This window comes from Urocampus carinirostris, chromosome 14 (assembly GCF_059441175.1).
Source record: "Urocampus carinirostris isolate Australia breed hairy pipefish chromosome 14, RoL_Ucar_1.0, whole genome shotgun sequence".
Taxonomy (NCBI): domain Eukaryota; kingdom Metazoa; phylum Chordata; class Actinopteri; order Syngnathiformes; family Syngnathidae; genus Urocampus; species Urocampus carinirostris.
Window position 1 is genome coordinate 5,793,498 of NC_142362.1, and position 22,946 is coordinate 5,816,443.

Genomic DNA, 22,946 nt, shown 5'->3' on the forward strand with positions numbered 1-22,946 from the left:
ACGGAAACAGGACCCATACGCGTCACGTTTCTCACCAGTTTTATTAGAAGAAAGGGAAAGGGTTGCGGCCACCATCGGGAGATTACTGGACGTGGGATCAGGTCGCTCTGAACGCGGAAGTGGGACTTACGTGGCGAGCGATGGCGATGTCGATAACGGAAAAAAATGGGTCAGAAGCCGGGATAGAAGAGCAAAAACGTGGTCGGGATCAGAAACAAGTCGAAAGCCAGGAGAGGAGAGTAGACGTGGTCGAGATCAAAAACGGATCGTTATCGAGGATGGGATAACAGACGTGGTCGAGATCGAAACAGGTCGTAATTCAGGACGGGAGAGCAGACGTGGTCGAGATCAAAACAGATCATAGCGGGAGACCAACAGGAGCAAAAAACGGGACAGGCTAAAAAGGGTGTAAAAACAGAGATTCGCAGACGGACTGACAAAAGGGGACTGACAGGACAGAGTTTAAATACTGACAGGGAGCCAATCTGTCAACAAGCTGCAGCTGGCGCCACATGGGCGGGGCCAATTGGGCGCCATGGCAACCGTGACAAGTTTAAAACCCTAATTATGGTTAAAAAATCCTAATATGAGGACTAAATCCTAGTTTGAAACCCAAGTCAAAACACTACGTTTTGTTTATAACCTTGATATAATGCGCTAACCATAATCCTGGACCCTGTCTTAAAATCCTGTTCATCTACATTGAAACCATTCATCTTTAGTCCCTACTATCTCAGGTTCTGAGATTTCACGCACTGGGTTGTGGGTTGTGTCTTCTGAATACTACCTTCATTGATTTAAATATGAAACCCTAAATCTACTTTAAAACCATACTCTGAAATTCTAAGTCATATTTCGAACCGTCAACCCAATTTTTAGTGTGGGACTTTAGTTGACTGTACTCGTCCTAATTGTGTTTGGACTCTTTCTGCCACTTTGTCGATAAAATGCTTCCTCCTTCTACCGCATGCGTAAAACTAGGGTCAGTATCTTTTGTCTTTCTTGTTCTGGATGGAACGAGCCCTAAGGAAAAAGGCCCGGCTGCCTGTTCTCAAACTTTGCCAATAAAATGCTAGGGACCAGACGATCAAAGAGTGTAAGTGCGCAATGCCCCTACCGGTGTCTGAAATAACGTCTGCCCGGACGCCCGGGGCGTGCATCTTTTATCTCATCTTGTTGTGGAAAATAGACTTGCATTTGTAGAATAGAGTTGCATACATTTAAAAATGTAGAAAGACCTGCTTACATTGCTTACAGTAGTGAGGGAATGTTGACATCATTCGAGAAGATCCTTGACAAGATAGTCGAGTTTCCCAAAAAGGGCATGAGACCTGCAAGGCCTTTCTTCAAGGACTCTCTGAGCAAACTGAGGCGAACAACATGTCCTAATAAGGGTACGACAGCATCTTCCGTGTTGATTACTGAGGACTAGGGCCGCCTTTTGGGTTGTACTCAAACTGAAGCTATAAAAGCGTTGTTATGTCTGGAGTTCTCTGAGTTCTTTTGGGATGACGAAATAAAAGGCTCCCCCTCATGGCTGGTTCCCGATGTACTAATTCAATCACGAAAGAAGACTTAAAAGATTATCGAACCTACATTTTCTCCTACAATCTCTCATCTCATTAGCCGTACCGCTTATCCTCATTAGGGTCGCAGGGGGGCTGGAGCCCATCCCAGCCATCTTTGGGAGGTGGGCAGGGGACACCCTGAACCGGTTGCCAGCCAATGGCAGGGCACACATTCGCTCATTCACACCTAGGGACAATTTGGACCAGCCAATTCACCTGAAATGCATGTTTTTGGAAATGTGGGAGGAAACCGGAGTGCCCGGAGGAAACCCACGCAAGCACGGGGAGAACATACAAACTCCGCACAGAATGTCTGGAGCTGGATTTGAACCCACGACAGGTTCCCATGACATGAACTGTGCCGCACAAGCGCTAACCACTGCGCCGCCGTGCTGCCCTGCATCTTTTATGTCGGGCGTAAAACTTACACAACGTCTCCGCCTGGGTGGCCGACAACAAAGAAAAAAATCTTTTGTTTTTATTTATTTATTTTTTAAATCAAACATTTGCTTCATTCTGATTTCGATATCTTCGTTCGGTTTGGAAATTTCGGAAATTCGGTTCGTTTGATAATTTGCATACTTGGCAGCCAATAAGAAACCTGCATCGGATCACTTTCTGCTTCAAGACTTTCCCGAGCGTTATAAGCTTGTGGATTCGCATATCATTTTCCAAAGTAGACGCACAGAGATCACACAAAAAAAATGGACGAGTGGTTAGGAATCAAGCCAAAACTTCAGTCCCAGAAGAAATATTCAAAAGAAGCTAACAAAATTCATGATGCTACTAAAAGTAAACGTACATTAAAAGCATCGTGGAGTCCCCTCCTTCGGTGAGTGTAAATCAAGTTTGAGTGTGTGTTGTTTTTATTGTTCTGGATTGAACAAGATCCAAAGTAAAACATCTCAGCTGCCTGTTTATTAACATTGTCAATAAAAAGATGGTGTCCATTATGTTTTTTGTTCTGGATTGAACAAGGCCCAAGGAAAAGGCCATGGCTTCCGGTTTTAAATTTTGTCAAAAATGGCTAGGGAATGCAAATCAGAGAGTGCAATTGCGCCATTCCTCTCTCCTGCATGTGTAAATCAAGCTTGAGTGTCTAACGTCTTTCTTGTTCTGGATTGCACATGCCAGTCCTTTTTCAGAATTTGCCCGTGTCTTGACAACCTAGTGCGGTAATTCCCTAACAGATTTTCTAAAGTAGATAGATAGATAGATAGATACCATAGATAGATAGATAGATAGATAGATAGATAGATAGCATAGATAGATAGATAGATAGATAGATAGATAGATAGATAGATAGATAGATAGATAGATAGCATAGATACATAGATAGATACCATAGATACATAGATAGATAGATACCATAGATAGATAGATAAACATAGATAGATGGATGGATAGATGGATGGATAGATGTCTAGAGAGATAGATGTCTAGATAGATAGATGTCTAGATAGATGTCTAGATAGATGTCTAGAAGTCTAGATAAATGTCTAGATAGGTAGATGTCTAGATAGATGTCTAGATAGATAGATGTCTAGATAGATAGATGTCTAGATAGATGTCTGGATAGATGTCTAGATAGATAGATAGAAGTCTAGATGATAGATGGATGTCTAGACGTCTAGATAGATAGATGTCTAGATAGGTAGATGTCTAGATAGATAGATGTCTAGATAAATGTCTAGATAGGTAGATGTCTAGATAGATGTCTAGATAGATAGATGTCTAGATAGATAGATAGATGGACAGATGTCTAGATAGATGTCTAGATAGATGTTTAGATGGATAGATGTTTAGATAGATAGATGTCTAGATAGATAGATGTCTAGATGGATGACTAGATAGATAGATGTCTAGATAGATAGATGGATAGATACTTTAGATACTTTATTCATCCCCACAGTATCCTTTAATTGTTTGTAGAGGCAGCAATTTAAGTTTAACCTCATTTTGAAAAACTTCACAAACTCCACCCTGTTTAAAAAAAAATCCTAGGCTGGTCATTAGAAAAATTATGTAAATGTGACAACTCTAAAAAAACAACAACAAAAAAAATTGGTGTTGTATGAGTCGCATGCATCTTCTTCATCCTCTGAAATATGGTGGTGCCTCCTGGACCTCCGCTTAAAATGTATTTATGCTCACCTGAGTCATCGGGAGGCGCCCGAAGTCTTTTATCTCTTGTCTCATTAACATGCTTTTATTTTGATATATTTTGGGATTTAGTTATTTATTTTTTACCACATATCTGCACGCTCTCGTCAAGGCCGTCCTCGCAGTCGTTCTCGCCGTCGCACAGCCATTGTTTGGCGATGCACTTGTTCTTGGAGCAGGCAAACTGGTTCCACAAGCACGAAGAGTCTACAGGAAAAACGAGAACAGTAAAATTCAAAAAGCTTGACAATTTTCTCCGAAAAACAAACAAAAACAGTGTATGTTTGTTGGGTGAACGGACATGAGCGAGGACATTGGCGTAATATAAAGATTCCGATCTAATTCTGAAAGAAAACCCTGTATTGAACATCTTTGAAGGACCCTCAATTTAATTTAAAGCCCTAAAAAGAAGATTGTAAACCCTAATTTCAGTTGAAATCCCTAACATGAAGCTAATAAACGGTTTGAAAGCCTAGTTTGAAACCCTAATTTTGGTTCAAAACCCTAAGATGTAGCTCAAACCTTTTTTTGAACCCCTAGTTTGGTTTAAACGCCTAATATGAATATCAAACCCTACTTTTTTTTTGAAACCCTAAAGTCAGTTTAAAACCCTAAAATGAAGCCCAAACTGTAGTTTAAATTCCCAGTTTGCAACCCTTTGTTTAAAACCCTAACATGGTGCAAAATCCTTAGTTTTAAAACTTTAAAACCATGATAAGAGGCCCCAACGCTAATTTTATACCCTCTTTCGAAACCCTAAATCTTATTTAAAACTGTAATGTGAGGCTCAAACACTAGTTTAAAACATAAGTTAGAACCCATAGTTCAAAACCCTAAATCTGCTTTATAAACCTAATATGAGGTCCAAACCCTGTTTTGAAACCCTATTGTAAAACCTCAAAACCGCTTTGAAATCATAACATGAGGCCCAAACCTGAGTTTTAAACCAAAGTTAAAAACCTTAAATCTGAAAGTCAGTTTAAAACCCTAATATGAGGCCCAAACTGTAGTTTAAATTTCCAGTTTGAAACCCTTTGCCCAAAACCCTAACATGATGCAAAAGCCTTAGTTTTAAAGTTCTAAAACATCTCATTCAAAGCCCTGATATGAGGCCCCAACGCTAATTTTAAAACCCTCGTTCGAAACCCTAAATCTTATTTGAAACTGTAATATGAGGCCCAAACGCTTAGTTTTAAACCTTAGTTTGAAGCCATAGTTAAAAAACCCTAAACCTGCTTTAAAGCCCTAATATCAGGCACAAACCCTGGTTTTAAACCCAATTTCGAAACCTCACATCTGTTTTAAAATCCTTATATGAGGCCCAAACCCTGTTTTGAAACCCTATTTTAAAACTTTAAAACCGCTTTGAAATTATAACATGAGGCCCAAACCTGAGTTTTATACCCAAGTTAAAAATCTTAAATCTGGTGTAAAAGCCTAATATGAACATCAAACCCTAGTTTAAAACTCTAGCTTGAAAGCCTAAATCCAATTTAAAACCACAATATAAAGCCTTAACTTTTGTTTGAAACCCTAAAGTTAGTTTAAAACCCTAATATGAGGCCCAAACTGTAGTTTAAATTCCAAGTTTGAAACCCTTTGTTTAAAACCCTAACCTTAGTTTTAGAACTCAAGTTCAATAACATCTGCTTTAAAACCCTGATAAGAGGCTCCAACGCTAATTTTATACCCTCGTCTGAAACCCTAAATCGTATTTAAAACTGTGATGTGAGGCTCAAACATTAGTTTGAAACCATAGTTCAGAACCCTAAACTGCTTTATAAAACCAATAAACCCTGGTTTTAAACCCCATTTCGAAACCTTAAATCTGTTTTAAAATCCTTATATGAGGCCCAAACCCTGTTATGAAACCCTATTTCAAAACCGCTTTGAAATCATAACACGAATCCCAAACCTGAGTTTTATACCGAAGTTAAAAACCTTAAATCTGGTTTAAAAGCCTAATATGATGCCCAAACACTACGTTTAAACCCTAATTTGAAACCCTTTGTTTAAAACCCTAACATGATGCAAAATCCTTAGTTTTAAAACTCAAGTTCAAAAACCCCGTTTTGAAACCCTATTTAAAAACCTTAAAACTGCTTCGAAATCATAACATGAGGCCCAAACCAGAGTTTTATACCCAAGTTAAAAACCTTAAATCTGGTTTAAAACCTTCATATGATGCCCAAACACTACGTATAAACCCTAATTTCAAACCTTGAATCTGCTTTAAAAATTTACTATGAGGTCCAAATAAAGGTTTAAAACCCTAGTTTGAAACCCTGAATCTGGTTTAAAACCCACATATCAGGTCAAAACTTGAGTTTAAAATCCCTAGTTCAAACTGTAAACCCGGTTTAAAACCATAATATGAGGCCCTAGCCTTACCCTAACCTTGAACCCTCTAACCCTAGGCATAATCCTAGCCGTAGCCCTAGCCTTAACCCTCTAATTCTAACCCTTACCGTTAGCCCTAGCCCCCAAACCTAACACCCCTAGAATGAAACCCTAGTTTTAAACCCTAGTTCTAAACCCTAACACCACTTTAAAACCTTTATTTAAAGCCCAAACCCCAGTTTCTTGTAAAATTTGTATACATTCATCGTTCCTACTGATTCTGTCTGCGAAGAGCAAGCTAGCGCTCATCAGAATGTTAATTGTCTAAACGCGGCTAGCGTCATTATGCAAACTCGCCCTACGCCAAAGCGAATTTGCACTTCAAGCGCGTTTTAAAATAGCCCTACCTGAAACATATTAAAGCCTTTCTCTTCTTTTCCGAACTGAGGAGAACAATATCCGAGTGACTAATGATTATCTCGCGGAAGAAGATGTGGAATTAGAAATAGCGATGACATTCTCCGCAATCCTTTCGTCGATACGGTACTTTTCATATGCTAATGAAGTGAGCCAGACGGGACTATTGTCTACTTGTCGGGAAATGCTATTTGCGAGGAGCTAAGGAATGACTTATACCTGGTCTGTCGTCCTTTCACAATGGCAAGAAACGAGGGAATGGGAAATTATTGCGTCTAATTCATTCCTGCGACAATAATTTACACAATAAATTCAAAGGATTAGGGATTGGGTGTTGGGGATTGGGTTAGGGCTAATGTTTAGATTGAAAGGTAAGAGTTGTAGGGTTAGGGTGAAATAGCCAGGATCAGGGCTCGGATTAATAGAGTTAGAGCTAGGGTTAAAGTTAGGGGGTTAAGGTTTTCAGGGTTATGGTTTAGAGCAGGGGTTGTAAAACTCATTTAAGCTCGGGGGCCACACGATAGAACAAACATTCTGTCGGGGGCCAGTTTAGTAGATTAGAAAGAAAGAAAAAAAAGAGAGAAAGAAATAAGAGAAAGATAGGGAGAGAAAGGTAGAGAGAGTGGGAAAAAAGAGAAAGAGAGACAGAGAGAAAGAGAGAGAGAGAGAGAGAGAGCGTGAGAAACAAGATATAAAAACAGAAATAGTGAGAGAGGGGGAAAGAAAGAGAAAGAATGAAATCCAAAGAGAAATAGAAAGAGAGGAAAAAGAGGAGAGAAGAGAGGATCGAAAGAGAGAAAGGGGAAAGACTCAAGGGGAAAGCAAGAGAGAGAGAAAGTAAAGAAAAAGAGAGAGAGAGAGAGTGTAAAGGAAAAAATGAAGAGAGAGCAAAGGAAGGTAAAAAGACAAAGAGAAAGAGACAAAAAGAAACAAAGAAAGAGAAAAAGAGACAGAGAGAGTGAAAGAGAGAGAGAGCGTGAGAAACAAGATATAAAAACAGAAATAGTGAGAGAGGGGGAAAGAAAGAGAAAGAATGAAATCCAAAGAGAAATAGAAAGAGAGGAAAAAGAGGAGAGAAGAGAGGGTCGAAAGAGAGAAAGGGGAAAGACTCAAGGGGAAAGAGAGAGAGAGAGAGAGAGAGAAAAAGTAAAGAGAGAGAGAGAGAGAGAGAGAGCAAAGGAAGGTAAAAAGACAAAGAGAAAGAGACAAAAGGGAACAAAGAAAGAGAAAAAGAGACAGAGAGAGTGAAAGAGAGAGAGCGTGAGAAACAAGATATAAAAACAGAAATAGTGAGAGAGGGGGAAAGAAAGAGAAAGAATGAAATCCAAAGAGAAATAGAAAGAGAGGAAAAAGAGGAGAGAAGAGAGGATCGAAAGAGAGAAAGGGGAAAGACTCAAGGGGAAAGAAAGAGAGAGAGAGAAGGTAAAGAAAGAGAGATAGAGAGAGAGTGTAAAGGAAAAAAATGAAGAGAGAGCAAAGGAAGGTAAAAAGACAAAGAGAAAGAGACAAAAAGGAACAAAGAAAGAGAAAAAGACACAGAGAGAGTGAAAGAGAGAGAGCGTGAGAAACAAGATGTAAAAACAGAAATAGTGAGAGAGGGGGAAAGAAAGAGAAAGAATGAAATCCAAAGAGAAATAGAAAGAGAGGAAAAAGAGGAGAGAGGAGAGGGGAGAAAGAGAGAAAGGGGAAAGACTCAAAGGGAAAGAAAGAGAGAGAGAGAAAATAAAGAAAGAGAGAGAGTAAAGGAAAAAATGAAGAGAGATCAAAAGAAGGTAAAAAGACAAAGAGAAAGAGACAAAAAGGAACAAAGAAAGAGAAAAAGAGAAATAGTGAAAGAGAGAGTGAGAGAAAAATGGAGGAAGAGAGAGAGAGAGAGAGAGAGAGAGAAAGAGAGATTAGAGAGAGAGAAATACAAGTGCAGCGTTTGTGAGAGGCCTCTGGCTTTGGCAACATCAAGTGGAACTATTTCAACCTACAGCTCTCTTTCTCTTGCGCTTCTCTGAGCGTTGTTTCGCGGGCCGGGGTTAAGGTTTACAGGGTTATGGTTTAGAGGGTTAGCGTTTAATTTAGGGTTTAGAGTTTAAGGTTTGGTTTACTATGTCATGGTTGGCGGTTTACGGAAAGGGTTTGTACTAGTGTTATGGTTAAGGTACTGTATATGGGCTTAAAGTAGGGCTGATGTTTAGTTTAAAAGGTAAGAGTTGTAGGGTTGGGGTTAGATAGCCAGGGTCAGGGCTCGGATTAATACTAGAGTTAGAGCTACGGTTAAAGTTAGGGGGTTTAGGTTTTCAGGGTTATGGTTTAGAGGGTTAGAGTTTGATTTAGGTTTTAGAGTTTAGTTTACCATGTCAAGGTTGGCGGTTTAAGGAAAGGGTTTGTACTAGTGTTATGGTTAAGGTACTGTATATGGGCTTAAGGTAGGGCTAACGTTTAGGTTAAAAGGTAAGAGTTGTAGGGTTAGGGTTAGATAGCCAGGGTCAGGGCTTGGATTACTACTAGAGTTAGATTTACGGTTAAAGTTAGGGGGTTGAGGTTTACAGGGTTATGGTTTAGAGGGTTAGAGTTTGATTTAGGGTTTAGAGTTTAGGGTTAGGGCTTGGGTTACTGTGTCATGGTTGCCGGTTTAAGGAAAGGGTTTGCAATTGTGTTATGGTTAAGGTACTGTATATGGGTAGAGGGTTGAGTTAAATTTGGGGTTTAGAAATGAGGGTTAGGTTTAGGGTTACAGTAGGGTTGGATGGTTAGGAGGTTAGAGGGTTGAGGTTGGGGCTTGAGTTAAGTTTATGGTTACAGTTGTGGTTAGGGCTAGAGCACAGGTGTCAAACAGGCGGCCCGCGGGCCAGATCAGGCCCGCTAAGGGATTGAATCCGGCCCGCGAGACAACAACCAGAGAAGCGCAAGAGAAAAACAAGCTGCAGGTTGAAATATGTCAACTTGATGTTGCCAAAGAAAGGTGCCTCGAACAAAGACACTGTACTTGTATTTCTTTCTTTCTCTCTCTCTTTTTCCACCCCTTTTCCCCCACTCTCTGTCTGTGTCTCTTTCACTCTCTGTTTCTCTCTTTTTCTCTTCCTTTGTTGCTCTTTGTCTCTTTCTCTGTGTCTTTTTAACTTATTTTGCTCAAATTCCCTTTTTTCTTTTTTCTCTTTCTCTCTTCCTACCCTTTGCGCTTTCTTTTCTCTTTTCTCTCCTTCTGTCTTTCTATTTCTCTTTGGATTTTTCTTCCTCTCCCTTTCTTTCCCCCTCTCTCATGACTTCTCTTTTTATCTCTTTTGTTTCTCATGCTCTCTCTCTTTCTTTTTCTTTGTCCCCCCCTCTCTCCTTTCCCCTCCTCCTTTCTCTTATTTCTTTAGCTCTCTTTTTCTTTCTCTTTAATCTACAAGTACGGCCCCCGACAAATGTTTGTTCTATGGTGTGGCCCCCGAGTTAAAATTAGTTTGACACCCCTGGGCTAGAGGGTTAGAGTTATGATGTGAGGGTTGAGGTTAGGGCTAAGGCCTGGGTTACGGCTAATGTATAGGTTAAAAGGTAAGAGTTGGAGGGTTAGGGTTAGATAGCCAGGGTCAGGGCTCAGATTAATACTAGAGTTAGAGCTACGGTTAAAGTTAGGGGGTCAAGGTTTTCCGGGTTATGGTTTAGAGGGTTAGAGTTTGATTTAGGGTTTAGAGTTTAGGGTTAGGGCTTGGGTTACTGTGTCATGGTTGGCGGTTGAAGGAAAGGGTTTGTACTAGTGTTATGGTTAAGTTACTGGATATGGGCTTAGGGTAGAGGGTGGAGTTAAATTTGGGGTTTAGAAATGAGGGTCAGGGTGAGTGTTATGGTTTAGGTTTGGAATACGGTTAAGGTTTAGGGTAAGGGTAAAAATTGGGGTTATGGCTAGGGATAATGTTAGAATTGGGCTTAGGGTTAAGAGTTAAGTTTATGGTTACAGTTGGTGAGGGCTAGGGATAATTTTACGATTAGGGTTGGGGTTAGTTGGTGAGAGTTGGGGTTGAAACTTGACATAGTATTAGGGTTGCAGTTGTGGTTAGGCTTAGTTTATTATGTAAGGGTTGGGGTTAGGGTTATTGTTTGATTTGATTAGAATGTTGAAGTTAGGGCTAGGGTTAGAGGTTTAGGTGTTATGGTTAGAGTGTTGGGTTAAAGGATAGGGATAGGTTTACAATTCCTAATCCAAAATACACAGTATTTCAATGATTATTTGAATGTATACATTCGTTGAGTAATAATTCAATCCTCAATTAGGTTTTGATTAATCAAGAATTGATCGCACCGAAATATAATGCAGGAAGTTCTGAAATGTTTGTGATGGTTCTATTTGGAAATGTGTTCCTTTACCGCACTGGAACTCGTCAGCCCCGTCCTCGCAGTCTTTCTGTCCGTCGCAAAGCCAAACGCTGGAGATACAGTTGCCGCTCGGACAGGAAAAGTGGCCTTCTTCGCACTTCTCATCCTGCGAAACTTCAGGAGAGATAAAGAAAGTAAATACCAATCGAGGATTGCTCTATTTCAAAAATCTTTCACGAGTTCATATGGCTCGGAGACAAAATTTGACCTTCTAAAGTCGAGGGATTTCATCCAAGTTTTGGTACATGCAAGCCTAAGAAACCTCAGCCCCAGAAGAAATATTCAAAAGAAGCTCACAAAACTGATGACGCTACAAACCGTAAACGTACATTAAAAGCATCGTGGAAAGAGGAGTTCACGTGGCTTGTAGCAGACTAGCACAATACGATTCTTGGTTCAGTCCAGTATATATAGGGCACATTCTCAACTACAGTTTACAGTCAGGGTGTCACACCAACATACCCTGTTTTGGCAGTAGGTCACCAAGAAAACTTTTAAATTGAGGTGGGCTGATCTCTACACACAGTGCAAGCCACTATTTCTCTCTCACTCAGTGTAGTCTGCGGCAAAGGTAAATAAGACGATCTTATTATCGTTTGCAGTATTTTGTGACATTTTTACAAAATAACTTTGCTCGCACTTAGTTTTGAAACCATTATTTCGGGACAAAAATGATGGTCAACATGAGCCTCAACACTTAAGTAACTGAGGGTGGGAGACACATTTTAAGTGCTATATTTTTATAGATATGCGACACAGGCTCTAGTATTATTATTATTATTCTTCCACAGATTTCAGCAAATCATCAAACGTCACACTGAAATAAAATGTGCTAAAGAATTGGCGGATTATTGTCTAAAAAAGAAAAAGCGTTGTGTATTTGGGTCGATTTCTTAGGTACATTCCGATTTAATTTTCTCGAACAATTTGGTGTTCAAACACCGATCCTGTTTCACATAACTTTCCAGTATAGACTTACAATATCTATGGATGGATACAACTGTTATATATTTTCAAAGTGTACCTAAACAATGATATATACATGTAAACATTGCGATAACAGATTTTGAACAAATTCCGGTCGAATGCTGGAGTACCACTTTATATATTTTATAGCGTACTATACACAATATTCATGTTGACTTTGACGTATTGTATAAAAAGTGTATTGGCTGATTTCTGAGGGACTTTTCTATTTTTTTCCTCGAACAATTTGGTGTTCAAACACTGATCTTGGTGGATAAAATGTTTGAGAAGCATGGACTTACACTATGTACGAATGGATACAAAAGTTGCATTCATTATATATGAACTCTATTCTGAGGGACTTTTTTCATTTTATTTTTTTGAACAATTTAGAGTTGAAACACAGATCCCGGTGGACTTAACTTTTCAGATGCATAGACTTACACTATGTATGGCTGGAAAAAACTTATACCAGTGGATGAACTTTCCAGAAGTATAGATTCACACTATATAGGAATGGATACAACAGTTGCATCCACTGTAAATGGACTTTAGCAATTTCACAGTGAGCGCACAACAGGTACCCAACCAAAACAGCCAAAATATTAATAAATCGCGTACCAAAACAATAATCATTATCTGAACGTGTAGATAAAAAAGATTGAACAAAACAGATTACGAACTGACTACGTTCGAGTGCCAAGGTATCACTGTTTTTTTTTTAATTTAAACTCCTACTAATTGTCTAAAAATGTCTTATGTTCATTGGTGGATCTTTCAATGACTATTCCATTTCATTTTCTGGAACAATTCTGTGTTCAAACACTGATACTAGAAGTATAGATTTACATTATATATGAATGGACACAACGCTTGCATCCACTGTAAATGGACTTTAGCGATTTCACAGTGGGCGCACAACGGGTACTTAACCAAAACAGCCAACATATTGATAATACGCGTACCAAAACAATGATCATTATTCGAACGTGTAGATAAAATAGATTGAACATAACAGATTTCGAACAGATTAAGTTCTAGTGCCAAGGTATCACTGTTTTTTTTAATTTAAACTCCTACTAATTGTCTAAAAATGTCTCATGTTCATTGGTGGATCTCTCAATGACTATTCCATTTTGTTTTCTGGAACAATTCTGTGTTCAAACACTGATACTAGAACTAAAGATTTACACTATATAGGAATGGATACAACGGTCGCATCCACCGTAAATGGATTTTAGCAATTTCACAGTGGGCGCACAACGGGTACCCAACCAAAACAGCCAAAATATTGATAAAACGCGTACAAAAACAAAGTTCATTATTTAGACGTGTAGTGAACAAAACAGATTATGGTCCAGTGCCGAGGTATCGCTGTATTTAAATAACAGACCCATATTTTGTTTTAGCGACTTACCCTGACAGTTCACTTCATCGGCGTAATCCCCGCAATCGTTGGCGCCGTCGCAGATCCACGTCGGGTGAATGCAAAGCGAAGTCGAGTTGCACCTGATGAAATCTTTGGCCTTCACACCCAGCTTGTAATAGTCAGCGCAGTCGCTCGCGTCTTGAAAGAAAAAGGAAAAAAAGACGATGACTTCCTCCGATTCGAGGATCGGTTCGGAAAACGCAGGACTCACCGCAAGTTTTTTCATCGGAAGCGTCCGAGCAGTCGATGACCTGGTTGCACCAGGTGGCGCTAGCCACGCAACTCCCGTCCTTGCAGGCTCGCTCGGAAGGGGCGCAGGTTACATCTGGCGAAGAGGGGGGTTAGCATTAGCATGTAACGCAACAGTCGGGCCACAGAGAAAGAACAAAAACGCGCCTTTTTTTTTGCATAAACCATACAAGTGGATTGGCCTGGCATTTCAGTTCGTGGTTTGTCGAAACGTGCGTAAGAAACAATTGCATCAATCGAGGTGCATTGGATTCGGCTGCTTGGAGTGGTCGGAACCTTCAGTACCCCATTTGGCCGCAGAGTGCGTTTGAGACCCCACGGAAGCAGACTACACATTTAATGGGGGTGACTTGACACAAAACCTAGCTAAAGACACTTACAGGGAGTTATAAAGTAGTTTAGATAAAATAGATTTAAATTTAGATTATTTACATATATTACATATATTTGAATATTTCAATTGGGTTTAAATTAGATTAAGATTAGATTGGATTTCGATTTGATTTAGATTGAATTGAGATCCAGATTGGATTTAGATTGGATTTAGATTAGATTTAGATCAGATTGGATTTAGATTTGATTTAGATTAGATTCAGATTAGGTTTAGATTTAGGTAAGGTTTAGGTTTGGATTTAGATCGATTTACATTAGATTTGGATTAAATTTAAATTCGATTTAGATTGGATTTCGATTAGCTTTCAATTAGTTTTAGATTAGTTTTAGATTGGATTTAGATTAAATTCAGATTCGATTTAGAATTATATTTACGTTTATATTTAGGTTAGAATTAGGTTTAGATTAAGATTAGATTAAGATTAGATTTAGATTAGAGATTCGATTGACATTCTATAGATTTTGGATTCTATATTGATTCGATTTAGATTCCATAAAATTAAAAATCACATACAAACACATGCACACACACATACACACACACACAAAGAGTTTTAAAAAGTGGTTTAGATTTAGATTAAGATTAATTAGATATAGTAGATAGATTTCAACGTTTAGATTAGATTTAGATTAATAACATTTATAAGATAGATTTAAAAGTTTAGATACGATCTAGATTTGATTTAGATTAGATTTAGCTATAATTAATCGGTCAGCAAATATCGCTGATCTAATTTGCTTAGCATTGGATGCAATGGAAACTGAACCTGGATCACTGCGGTAGTGAGTGCCAAATCCACTAGCTTCTAAAAATCAAGAAAACAAAAGTAGTTTTGGTAGATTAAATTTAGATAGATTAGATGGATTAGGAAATTTAGACAAGATATTGATTTAAATGGAATTAGATTAGATTTAATTTTGTATAGAAGCATTTTTACCCCCAGAAAGCAATATTAACAATGTGTATCGATGCCCCGCCCTAATCACTCAGAAATGATTTATACATATGTAATTATATTTTTTGTCTAATCCATATTTTTCAATCAATAAATAGCAATAAAAATATCCATACTTTATTTCCCTACTCTTATTTTGAAAATATGTTGCTGTAACTGTCATTGCACATTTCCAATCTCTTTCATAAGATCTCTTCTTTTATTTTGCGCTTTAAGTCTTTCCAGTGTTATTGTAGACGACGTCAATAACAATAAAGAGAATTCTATTCTAAAAAAATAAAAAAATCCCCCTCTGATAGACACCATTTACGACTTCTCGGTATTTCTTCTCCTAAACAAACAAAAGCGTCGTCCTCTTTTCAGGCGAAACTCCGAAAAGACGCAGAAAAGAAAGCGTGGTGTTCGTCTGGGTCTTTTGTGCGTCCCCTGTAATCTGGAGACTCATTAGAAGGCGAGGGGGCTTAGCGCCTCCTGCTGCTTTTGTTGCTGGAAATAATGCCAGAGCCGGCGAGGCGTTCAGGGACTCACTCGCGCAGAAAGCTTCGTCCGAATTATCGCCGCAGTCGTCGATGCCGTCGCAGAAGTGACCGTTGGCCACGCAGCGTTGGTTGTAGCACGGCTTGAAACCTTTACGGCAATTACGGTTGTCTGCGAAAAATTGGTGGAAATACAGTTCTGAGTTTAGTAGACACTCAAAAGAAGGAGAGAAGACATCAATGGATTTTAAACATGCAAGGAGAACTGATTCTCAGTTAAGAAATGACGACCTGTCCTAAATCATCTTTAAAACCATACTATGAAGCCCAAACAATAGTCTTAAACCCAAGTTCAGAGCCCTTGATTGTTTAAAACCCTAATATGAGGCCCAAACTCTAGTTTAAAACCCACACTCTTCTTTAAAACCCTATTATGAGGCCCAAACACTAATTGAAAAACTTGAATTTGTTTTAAACCCCTTTATATGATGCCCAAACCCTATTTTACAACCGGGTCTGAAACCCTACATCCTACACTTATGTAAGAGCCAAAACTTTAGGTTTAAGCCCTAGTTCAAAACCGAAAGCTTACTTTAAAACCCTAAAATGATGCCCAAATCTTAGTTTTCAAACATAGTTTACAACTTGAATACAGTTTGAAACCCTAATATAAGGGCCAAAACCTTAGGTTCAAACCTCAGTTCGAAACCCTGTGTCTACCTTGAAAACCCTGATATGAGGCCAAAACCTTAAGTTTTAACACTAGTTGAAAACCCTAATATGAGGCCAAAACCTTAGTTTGAACCCCTATATCCAATTCAAAACCCTAATACGATGCCAGAACACAAGTTTTAAACCCTAGTTCAAAACACTAAATCCACTTTGAAAACCCGGGAATAAGGCCAAAACCCTAGTTTGAAACCCTATATCCAGTTAGAAACCTCAATATAAGGGCCAAAACCTAAGTTTGAAACCTTATATCTACTTTGAAAACCCTTATATGAGGCCACAACCTTAGTATGAAACCCTAGTTTGAAACCCTAAATCCAGTTCAAAACCCTTATATGACGCCCGAACACAAGTTTTAAACCCTATTTCGAAACCCTAAATCCACTTTGAAAACCGTAATATAAGGCCAAAACCTTACATTTAAACCCTAGTTCAACAGGCTTTATTCAGTTCAAAACCCTAATATGAGGCCAAAACCTTAGTATGAAAACCGAGCTTGAAACACTATGTCCAGTTGAAAACCCTAATACGATGCCCGAACACAAGTTTTAAACCCTATTTCGAAACCCTAAATCCACTTTGAAAACCGTAATATAAGGCCAAAACCTTACATTTAAACCCTAGTTCAACAGGCTATATTCAGTTCAAAACCTTAATATAAGGGCCAAAACCTTAGTATGAAACCCAAGTTTGAAACCCTATATCCAGTTCAAAACCCTAACACGATGCCAGAACACAAGTTTTAAACCCTATTTAGAAACCCTAAATCCACTTTGAAAACCCTAATCAAAGGCCAAAACCCTAGTTTAAAACCCTAATCTAGTTCAAAACTGTAGCCCTGGCCCTACCTTAACATAGTGTATAATAGTCAAAATAACAAACTAGCATCCTATGCAGTTTTATTCTTTGCAAGTGTCCAATATTTAAAAAAAGAATGAAGAGCGAGTGAGTCCTCTTACCGCAATATTGCATCTTTTCATCAGATTTGTCTTTGCAGTGCGCGATGCCGTCGCAAGTGAGTTCGTAGTTGACGCATTCGCCGTTGCCGCACTCGAACTCGTTGTGGATGTTGCAAGAAGATTTTGGGGCTGATTTCAAAAAGGAAAGCACAGATTAACGTACAAATTACCGAAGCAAACCTTTTGATGCGACTACCGTAAATTCCGGACTATAAGCCGCAACTTTTTTCCCTAAGTTTCAACCCTGCGGCTTATTCAGTGATGCGGCCAATTTATGTCATTTTTCTAACGGCCGCTAGCGGCGCTCGAGTGTTGCTACCATGAACTGCCCTGTCAAAGCTATATTATTATACCAGCTCAGTAGCCTAGATGGTAAGGCGCCCGCTTTGAGACTGGGAGGTCGGTGGTTCGCGCCCCGGCCGAGTCATTCCTAAGACTTAAAAAGTGGTCGGCGGCGCCCTCTGTTGGCTGCGGCTGCATCGGCTCGCTACAACGGGTCAGGTGCAATCGACATTTCGTTCTGTGTACATTGTTACACAGAATGACAATACAAGGAAATTATTATTATTATTATTATTATTATTAAAGCTTTGAAAACTCTCTCGGTGTACCGTATTTCTTTGTAAATATGTGTAACTCATGTATAATATGTAGTTGTAACTGTATATTTTTGTAATGTATTTATTTGTATTTATTTTAGACACTTATTCTGATATGTTTTGCACAGGTGAACGAAAAATGAGGGGCGGAACAAATGCGGGGTGCCGAGTTTAAGTGGGGACCGCTAAAGGTGAGGGACAGACAAGGAAAGAAGAGGGGGTAAATAGTTGGTTAAAGAAAAAGGAGTTGCGTGAGTAAATGTCTTCATCTGATATATTTTTCCCACCCTTACCTTTGGAAATATACATTTTTTTCCTTGGATAACTTTCAACGGGACCCGGACTCTGCAGGTCTGCATCAAACCTTAAGTACCGGTATCATTTTCCGTTCATTTTGCCGGCTGTGATTTTTGGACTGTGGACTTTAATGAAGGACATTTAGTTTCAATCGCGGGACTTGAAGTCGGGTTTGGGTTAATTTTGTGTTTGTGTTACATTTTTTTAATGTGAGCGCATGCGGCTTATATACAGGTGCGGCTTGTGTATGTACAAAATCGGCTTTCCTCTTTAAATGTGGTGGGTGCGGCTTATAATCAGGTGCGCTCTATAGTCCGGAATTTACGGTAAATGACTCTCATTTGTTAGGAAAAAGGGAAAAAAATAGCAAGCCACATCATGGAAACAGTCACTATCATGAGAAAACATTTTTTTTTCCATTTTTAGTCATTATGTGTGTCTTTTTTACATTTCCGGAATATTTATACACAATATGACCCAAACTGGATATTCTTATGAACACAAACATTTTTTTGAAAATAATGATCTCCATTTATATAGATGTTTTTTTTTCTTTTTGTTCTGAAATGTTTGCTTTTTTTAAAAAGGGGGGAAAGGCAGAAATGTATAACCCCACTCTCCTAAATAAATAAATAAATACAATAAAATACAAAAATCTGTCATTTTTAGTGATTTTTTTTGCGGTTGATGGAATTTTTTTAATCAAAAAATGCAATTTATAGTGCATTGTTTATATCTTTATTCAAACACTAGGAAAAACAATCCTATCAACTTGTTGTCATATTTGTAATGTTTACAATGCATAGAAACAAAAGAATAAACAACGAAAATATGGATCTTTTTATTTTATTTTCATTTTCTCGATTATGCTTTTTTGGCAATTTATAAAACTATAATAATAATAATAATAATAATAATAATAATTTCCTTGTATTGTCATTCTGTGTAACAATGTACACAGAACGAAATGTCGATTGCACCTGACCCGTTGTAGCGAGCCGATGCAGCCGCAGCCAACAGAGGGCGCCGCCGACCACTTTTTAAGTCTTAGGAATGACTCGGCCGGGGCGCGAACCACCGACCTCCCAGTCTCAAAGCGGGCGCCTTACCATCTAGGCTACTGAGCTGGTTATAATAAAACAAAATGAGGATAAGTGTTTTCTAAAGAGAAAAAAACCTTCGTTTTTATTTCATGGATTTATTGATTGTTAGTAATGTGAAACAACAAAAAACAAATATTAAAAAAAATGGCAGAAAATAATAATGATTGGTTTTCAACAAATTTATTTGTTGGGGTTAAAAAGAGTTTTGAATAGTTTTCCATATAATATAAAAACATATTCCATGAATGCTTTCCTTTTAAATAACAAAAACGGAGATACAAAAAAATCAAAAACAAACAACAACAAAAAGGTTTGAACTTTTTTACACTGCAAAACAAAAACTAATTAAGAACGACAAAAAACAAAAACAACAAAGTTTTTTTCTCGGGTTTCGAATCATGGGGGGGGGTTATTGTGGATTTGAGACTTGTGTAATTAAGGACTACACTAATAAATATGACTTCACCTGACGAGAAAGAAAATAATATTTTTTGTCTTTTATTCCTTCATTATATTGACACTGGAAATACTACGTTAATGTCTTTTTTTCCTTTTAATCCTTTTTCACCATGACAGCGACATTTTGCAAGTACTATGAATACATGAAAAGTCTCAAAGGAAATTGCAACTTTAAATCTAAAATGTTTCATTTGGTCTCATCTCATCTCATCAGCCGTACCGCTTATCCTCATTAGGGTCGCGGGGGGGCTGGAGCCCATCCCAGCCATCTCCGGGCAGCGGGCAGGGGACACCCTGAACTGGTTGCCGGCCAATCGCAGGGCACACAGGGACAGACAACTCATTCGCTCATTCACACCTAGGGACAATTTGGACCGGCCAATTCACCTGAACTGCATGTTTTTGGAACGTGGGAGGAAACCGGAGTGCCCGGAGGAAACCCACGCAAGCACGGGGAGAACATACAAACTCCGCACAGGAAGTCTGGAGCTGGATTTGAACCCACGACTGGTTCCCATGACATGAACTGTGCCGCACAAGCGCTAACCACTGTGCCGCCGTGCTGCCCTGTTTCATTTGATAAAAAATGAAAAAAAAAAAAAAAAAAAAAAATAGAATGTTTGATCCCGACACCGACTCGACACTTACTCAAAAGTCAAAGCTTTGAAGCTTTATTCTATCCATTTTTAAAACACAGTTTTTTCTAAATGTGTCAATAAAAAAAATCGAAATTAGGGGAGAATATGATTCTAATTTTTCATCCAAATTTCATGAAGATATTTATAAGCATTAACCCATGTATTCCATATTTCATGGTTGATTATCATGTCATGAAACTGTCTTAAAGGGCTAGCGGCGTGATGTAGGGACACTCACAAACGCATGTGTTGTCTTGGAGGAGGATGCGGTCGCCGCGGCAACTGCAGTTGACCTTCCCTCGGGCGGTGGGTAGACAGAGGTCGCCGCAGCCTCCGTTCAGATGCTGACACGGCGACAGCTCGCCTTGCAAAAAAAAAAAAGACAGCGAGATGTGTCCTAAGCATCCCGAAATAGCGCCTAAGCACCCGTAAAGCTTCTCTCTCGTTCTTACTTTCGCTCGAATATGCAAAAATATTTTTTTTTTATTCAGCATTTGCACGTTTTATTTTGAAGGATCATTTCATTTTTTTGAAAGTAATAAGAATAACCCTAACCCTAAACCCTAACCCTAAACCTTTAATACAAATTTTGCACGTTTTATTTTGAAGGATGAATTCGTTTTTTTTTTTTAAGTAATAAAAATAACCCTAACCCTTTTTTATACAACATTTGCACGTTTTATTTTGAATAATAATAATAATAATAATTTCCTTTGTATTGTCATTCTTTGTAACAATGTACACAGAACGAAATGTCGATACACCTGACCCGTTGTAGCGAGCCGATGCAGCCGCAGCCAACAGAGGGCGCCGCCATTTTACCAATTAGGTATGACTCGGCCGAGGCGCGAACCAGCGACCTCCCAGTATGATTTCTCTTTTTTTAAGTAATAAAAATAACCTTAACCCTAAACCCTAACCCTTTTTATACAGCATTTTCACGTTTTATTTTGAAGTATGATTTATTTTTTTCTTTTTTTTTTAAGTATTAAAATAACCCTAACCCTTAACCCTAACCATTTTCATACAGCATTTGCACGTTTTATTTTGAAGGATGATTTCATTTTTTATTTTAAAGTAATAAGAATAACCCTAACACTAAAGCCTAACCCTAACCCTTTTTTATAGAGCATTTGCACGTTTTATTTTGAAGGATGATTTCATTTTTTATTTTAAAGTAATATGAATAACCCTAACTCTAACCCTAAACCCTAACCCTTTTTATACAGCATTTGCCCGTTTTATTTTGAAGGATGATTTCATTTTTTTTTTAAAGTAATAAGAATAACCCTAACTCTAAAGCCTAACCCTAACCCTAACCCTTTTTTATACAGCATTTGCATGTTTCATTTTGAAGGATGATATCGTTTTTTTTTAAGTAATAAAAATAACCCTAACCCTTTTTATACAGATTTTGCACGTTTTATTTTGAAGGATGATTTCGTTTGTGTTTCTTTTAAAGTAATAAAAATAACCCTAACCCTCTTTTATACAGCATTTGCACGTTTTATTTTGAAGTATGTTTTTTTTTCAAGTATTAACATAACCCTAACCCTAAACCCTAACCCTTTTTTGTACAGCATTTGCACGTTTTATTTTGAAGTATGATTTTTTTTTTTCAAGTATTAAAATAACCCTAACCCTAACCCTTTTTATACAGCATTTGCAAGTTTCATTTTGAAGTATGATTTCTTTTTTTTTAAGTAATAAAAATAACCCTAACCCTAAACCCTAACCCTTTTATACAGCATTTTCACGTTTTATTTTGAAGTATGATTTTTTTTCTTTTTTAAGCATTAAAATAACCCTAAACCCTAACCCTTTTTATACAGCATTTGCCCGTTTTATTTTGAAGGATGATTTCATTTTTTTTAAAGTAATAAGAATAACCCTAACTCTAAAGCCTAACCCTAACCCTAACCCTTTTTTATACAGCATTTGAATGTTTCATTTTGAAGGATGATATCGTTTTTTTTTAAGTAATAAAAATAACCCTAAACCTTTAATACAGATTTTGCATGTTTTATTTTGAAGGATGAATTCGTTTTTTTTTAAGTAATAAAAATAACCCTAACCCTTTTTATACAGATTTTGCACGTTTTATTTTGAAGGATGATTTCGTTTGTGTTTCTTTTAAAGTAATAAAAATAACCCTAACCCTCTTTTATACAGCATTTGCACGTTTTATTTTGAAGTATGTTTTTTTTTTCATTAAAATAACCCTAACCCTAAACCCTAACCCTTTTTTGTACACCATTTGCACGTTTTATTTTGAAGTATGATTTTTTTTTCAAGTATTAAAATAACCCTAACCCTAACCCTTTTTATACAGCATTTGCACGTTTTATTTTGAAGTATGATTTATTTTTTCTTTTTTTAACTAATAAAAATAACCCTAACCCTAAACCCTAACCATTTTCATACAGCATTTGCACGTTTTATTTTGAAGGATGATTTCGTTTTTTTAAATTTTTTGTAATTTTTTTTTTAAGTAATAAAAAATATCAGTGCTGTCAGGCCTTTTTTATTTAAAGCTTTAACTCGAGTTAAAGCAGATTTAATGTTTTAACTCAAAAATGAACGTTTGGAAGCCTCAACAAAAGAGTTAGGGCAGCATTGTTTTATCGTAAGAACTTTACAGGTGAAATTGAAGATTTAAAGCAGCTTTATTCAAAAGTTGAAGCTTAAAAACTTGAATTAAAGAATAAACCATTTTTAACTCAATAGTTAAAGCTTTATTTCATATTCTATATATCTCATCTCATCTCATCTCAAAAAAAATTATGGATGTAAAAATATTTATTTTCTTGTTTTTTTATTTCGGATTATTCTGATTTTTAGATTTTTAATTGTTTTAC

At 37.7% G+C, this 22,946-nt stretch overlaps 1 protein-coding gene across 1 annotated transcript in view; it reads right to left on the reverse strand.

The window, feature by feature from the left end:
- The window catches only part of LOC148352542 (low-density lipoprotein receptor-related protein 1B-like), a 583,719-nt gene that overhangs the window by 107,988 nt on the left and 452,785 nt on the right, over positions 1–22,946 (reverse strand). Inside the window, exons 44-50 of the mRNA XM_088353080.1 lie at positions 20,327–20,452; positions 16,993–17,121; positions 15,357–15,476; positions 13,442–13,555; positions 13,219–13,368; positions 10,827–10,949; positions 3,819–3,938 (exon numbers count right to left, since the gene is read on the reverse strand). Of these exons, the coding sequence (XP_088209206.1) occupies positions 3,819–3,938; positions 10,827–10,949; positions 13,219–13,368; positions 13,442–13,555; positions 15,357–15,476; positions 16,993–17,121; positions 20,327–20,452 (882 nt within the window). The remainder of the gene's footprint in view (positions 1–3,818; positions 3,939–10,826; positions 10,950–13,218; positions 13,369–13,441; positions 13,556–15,356; positions 15,477–16,992; positions 17,122–20,326; positions 20,453–22,946) is intronic.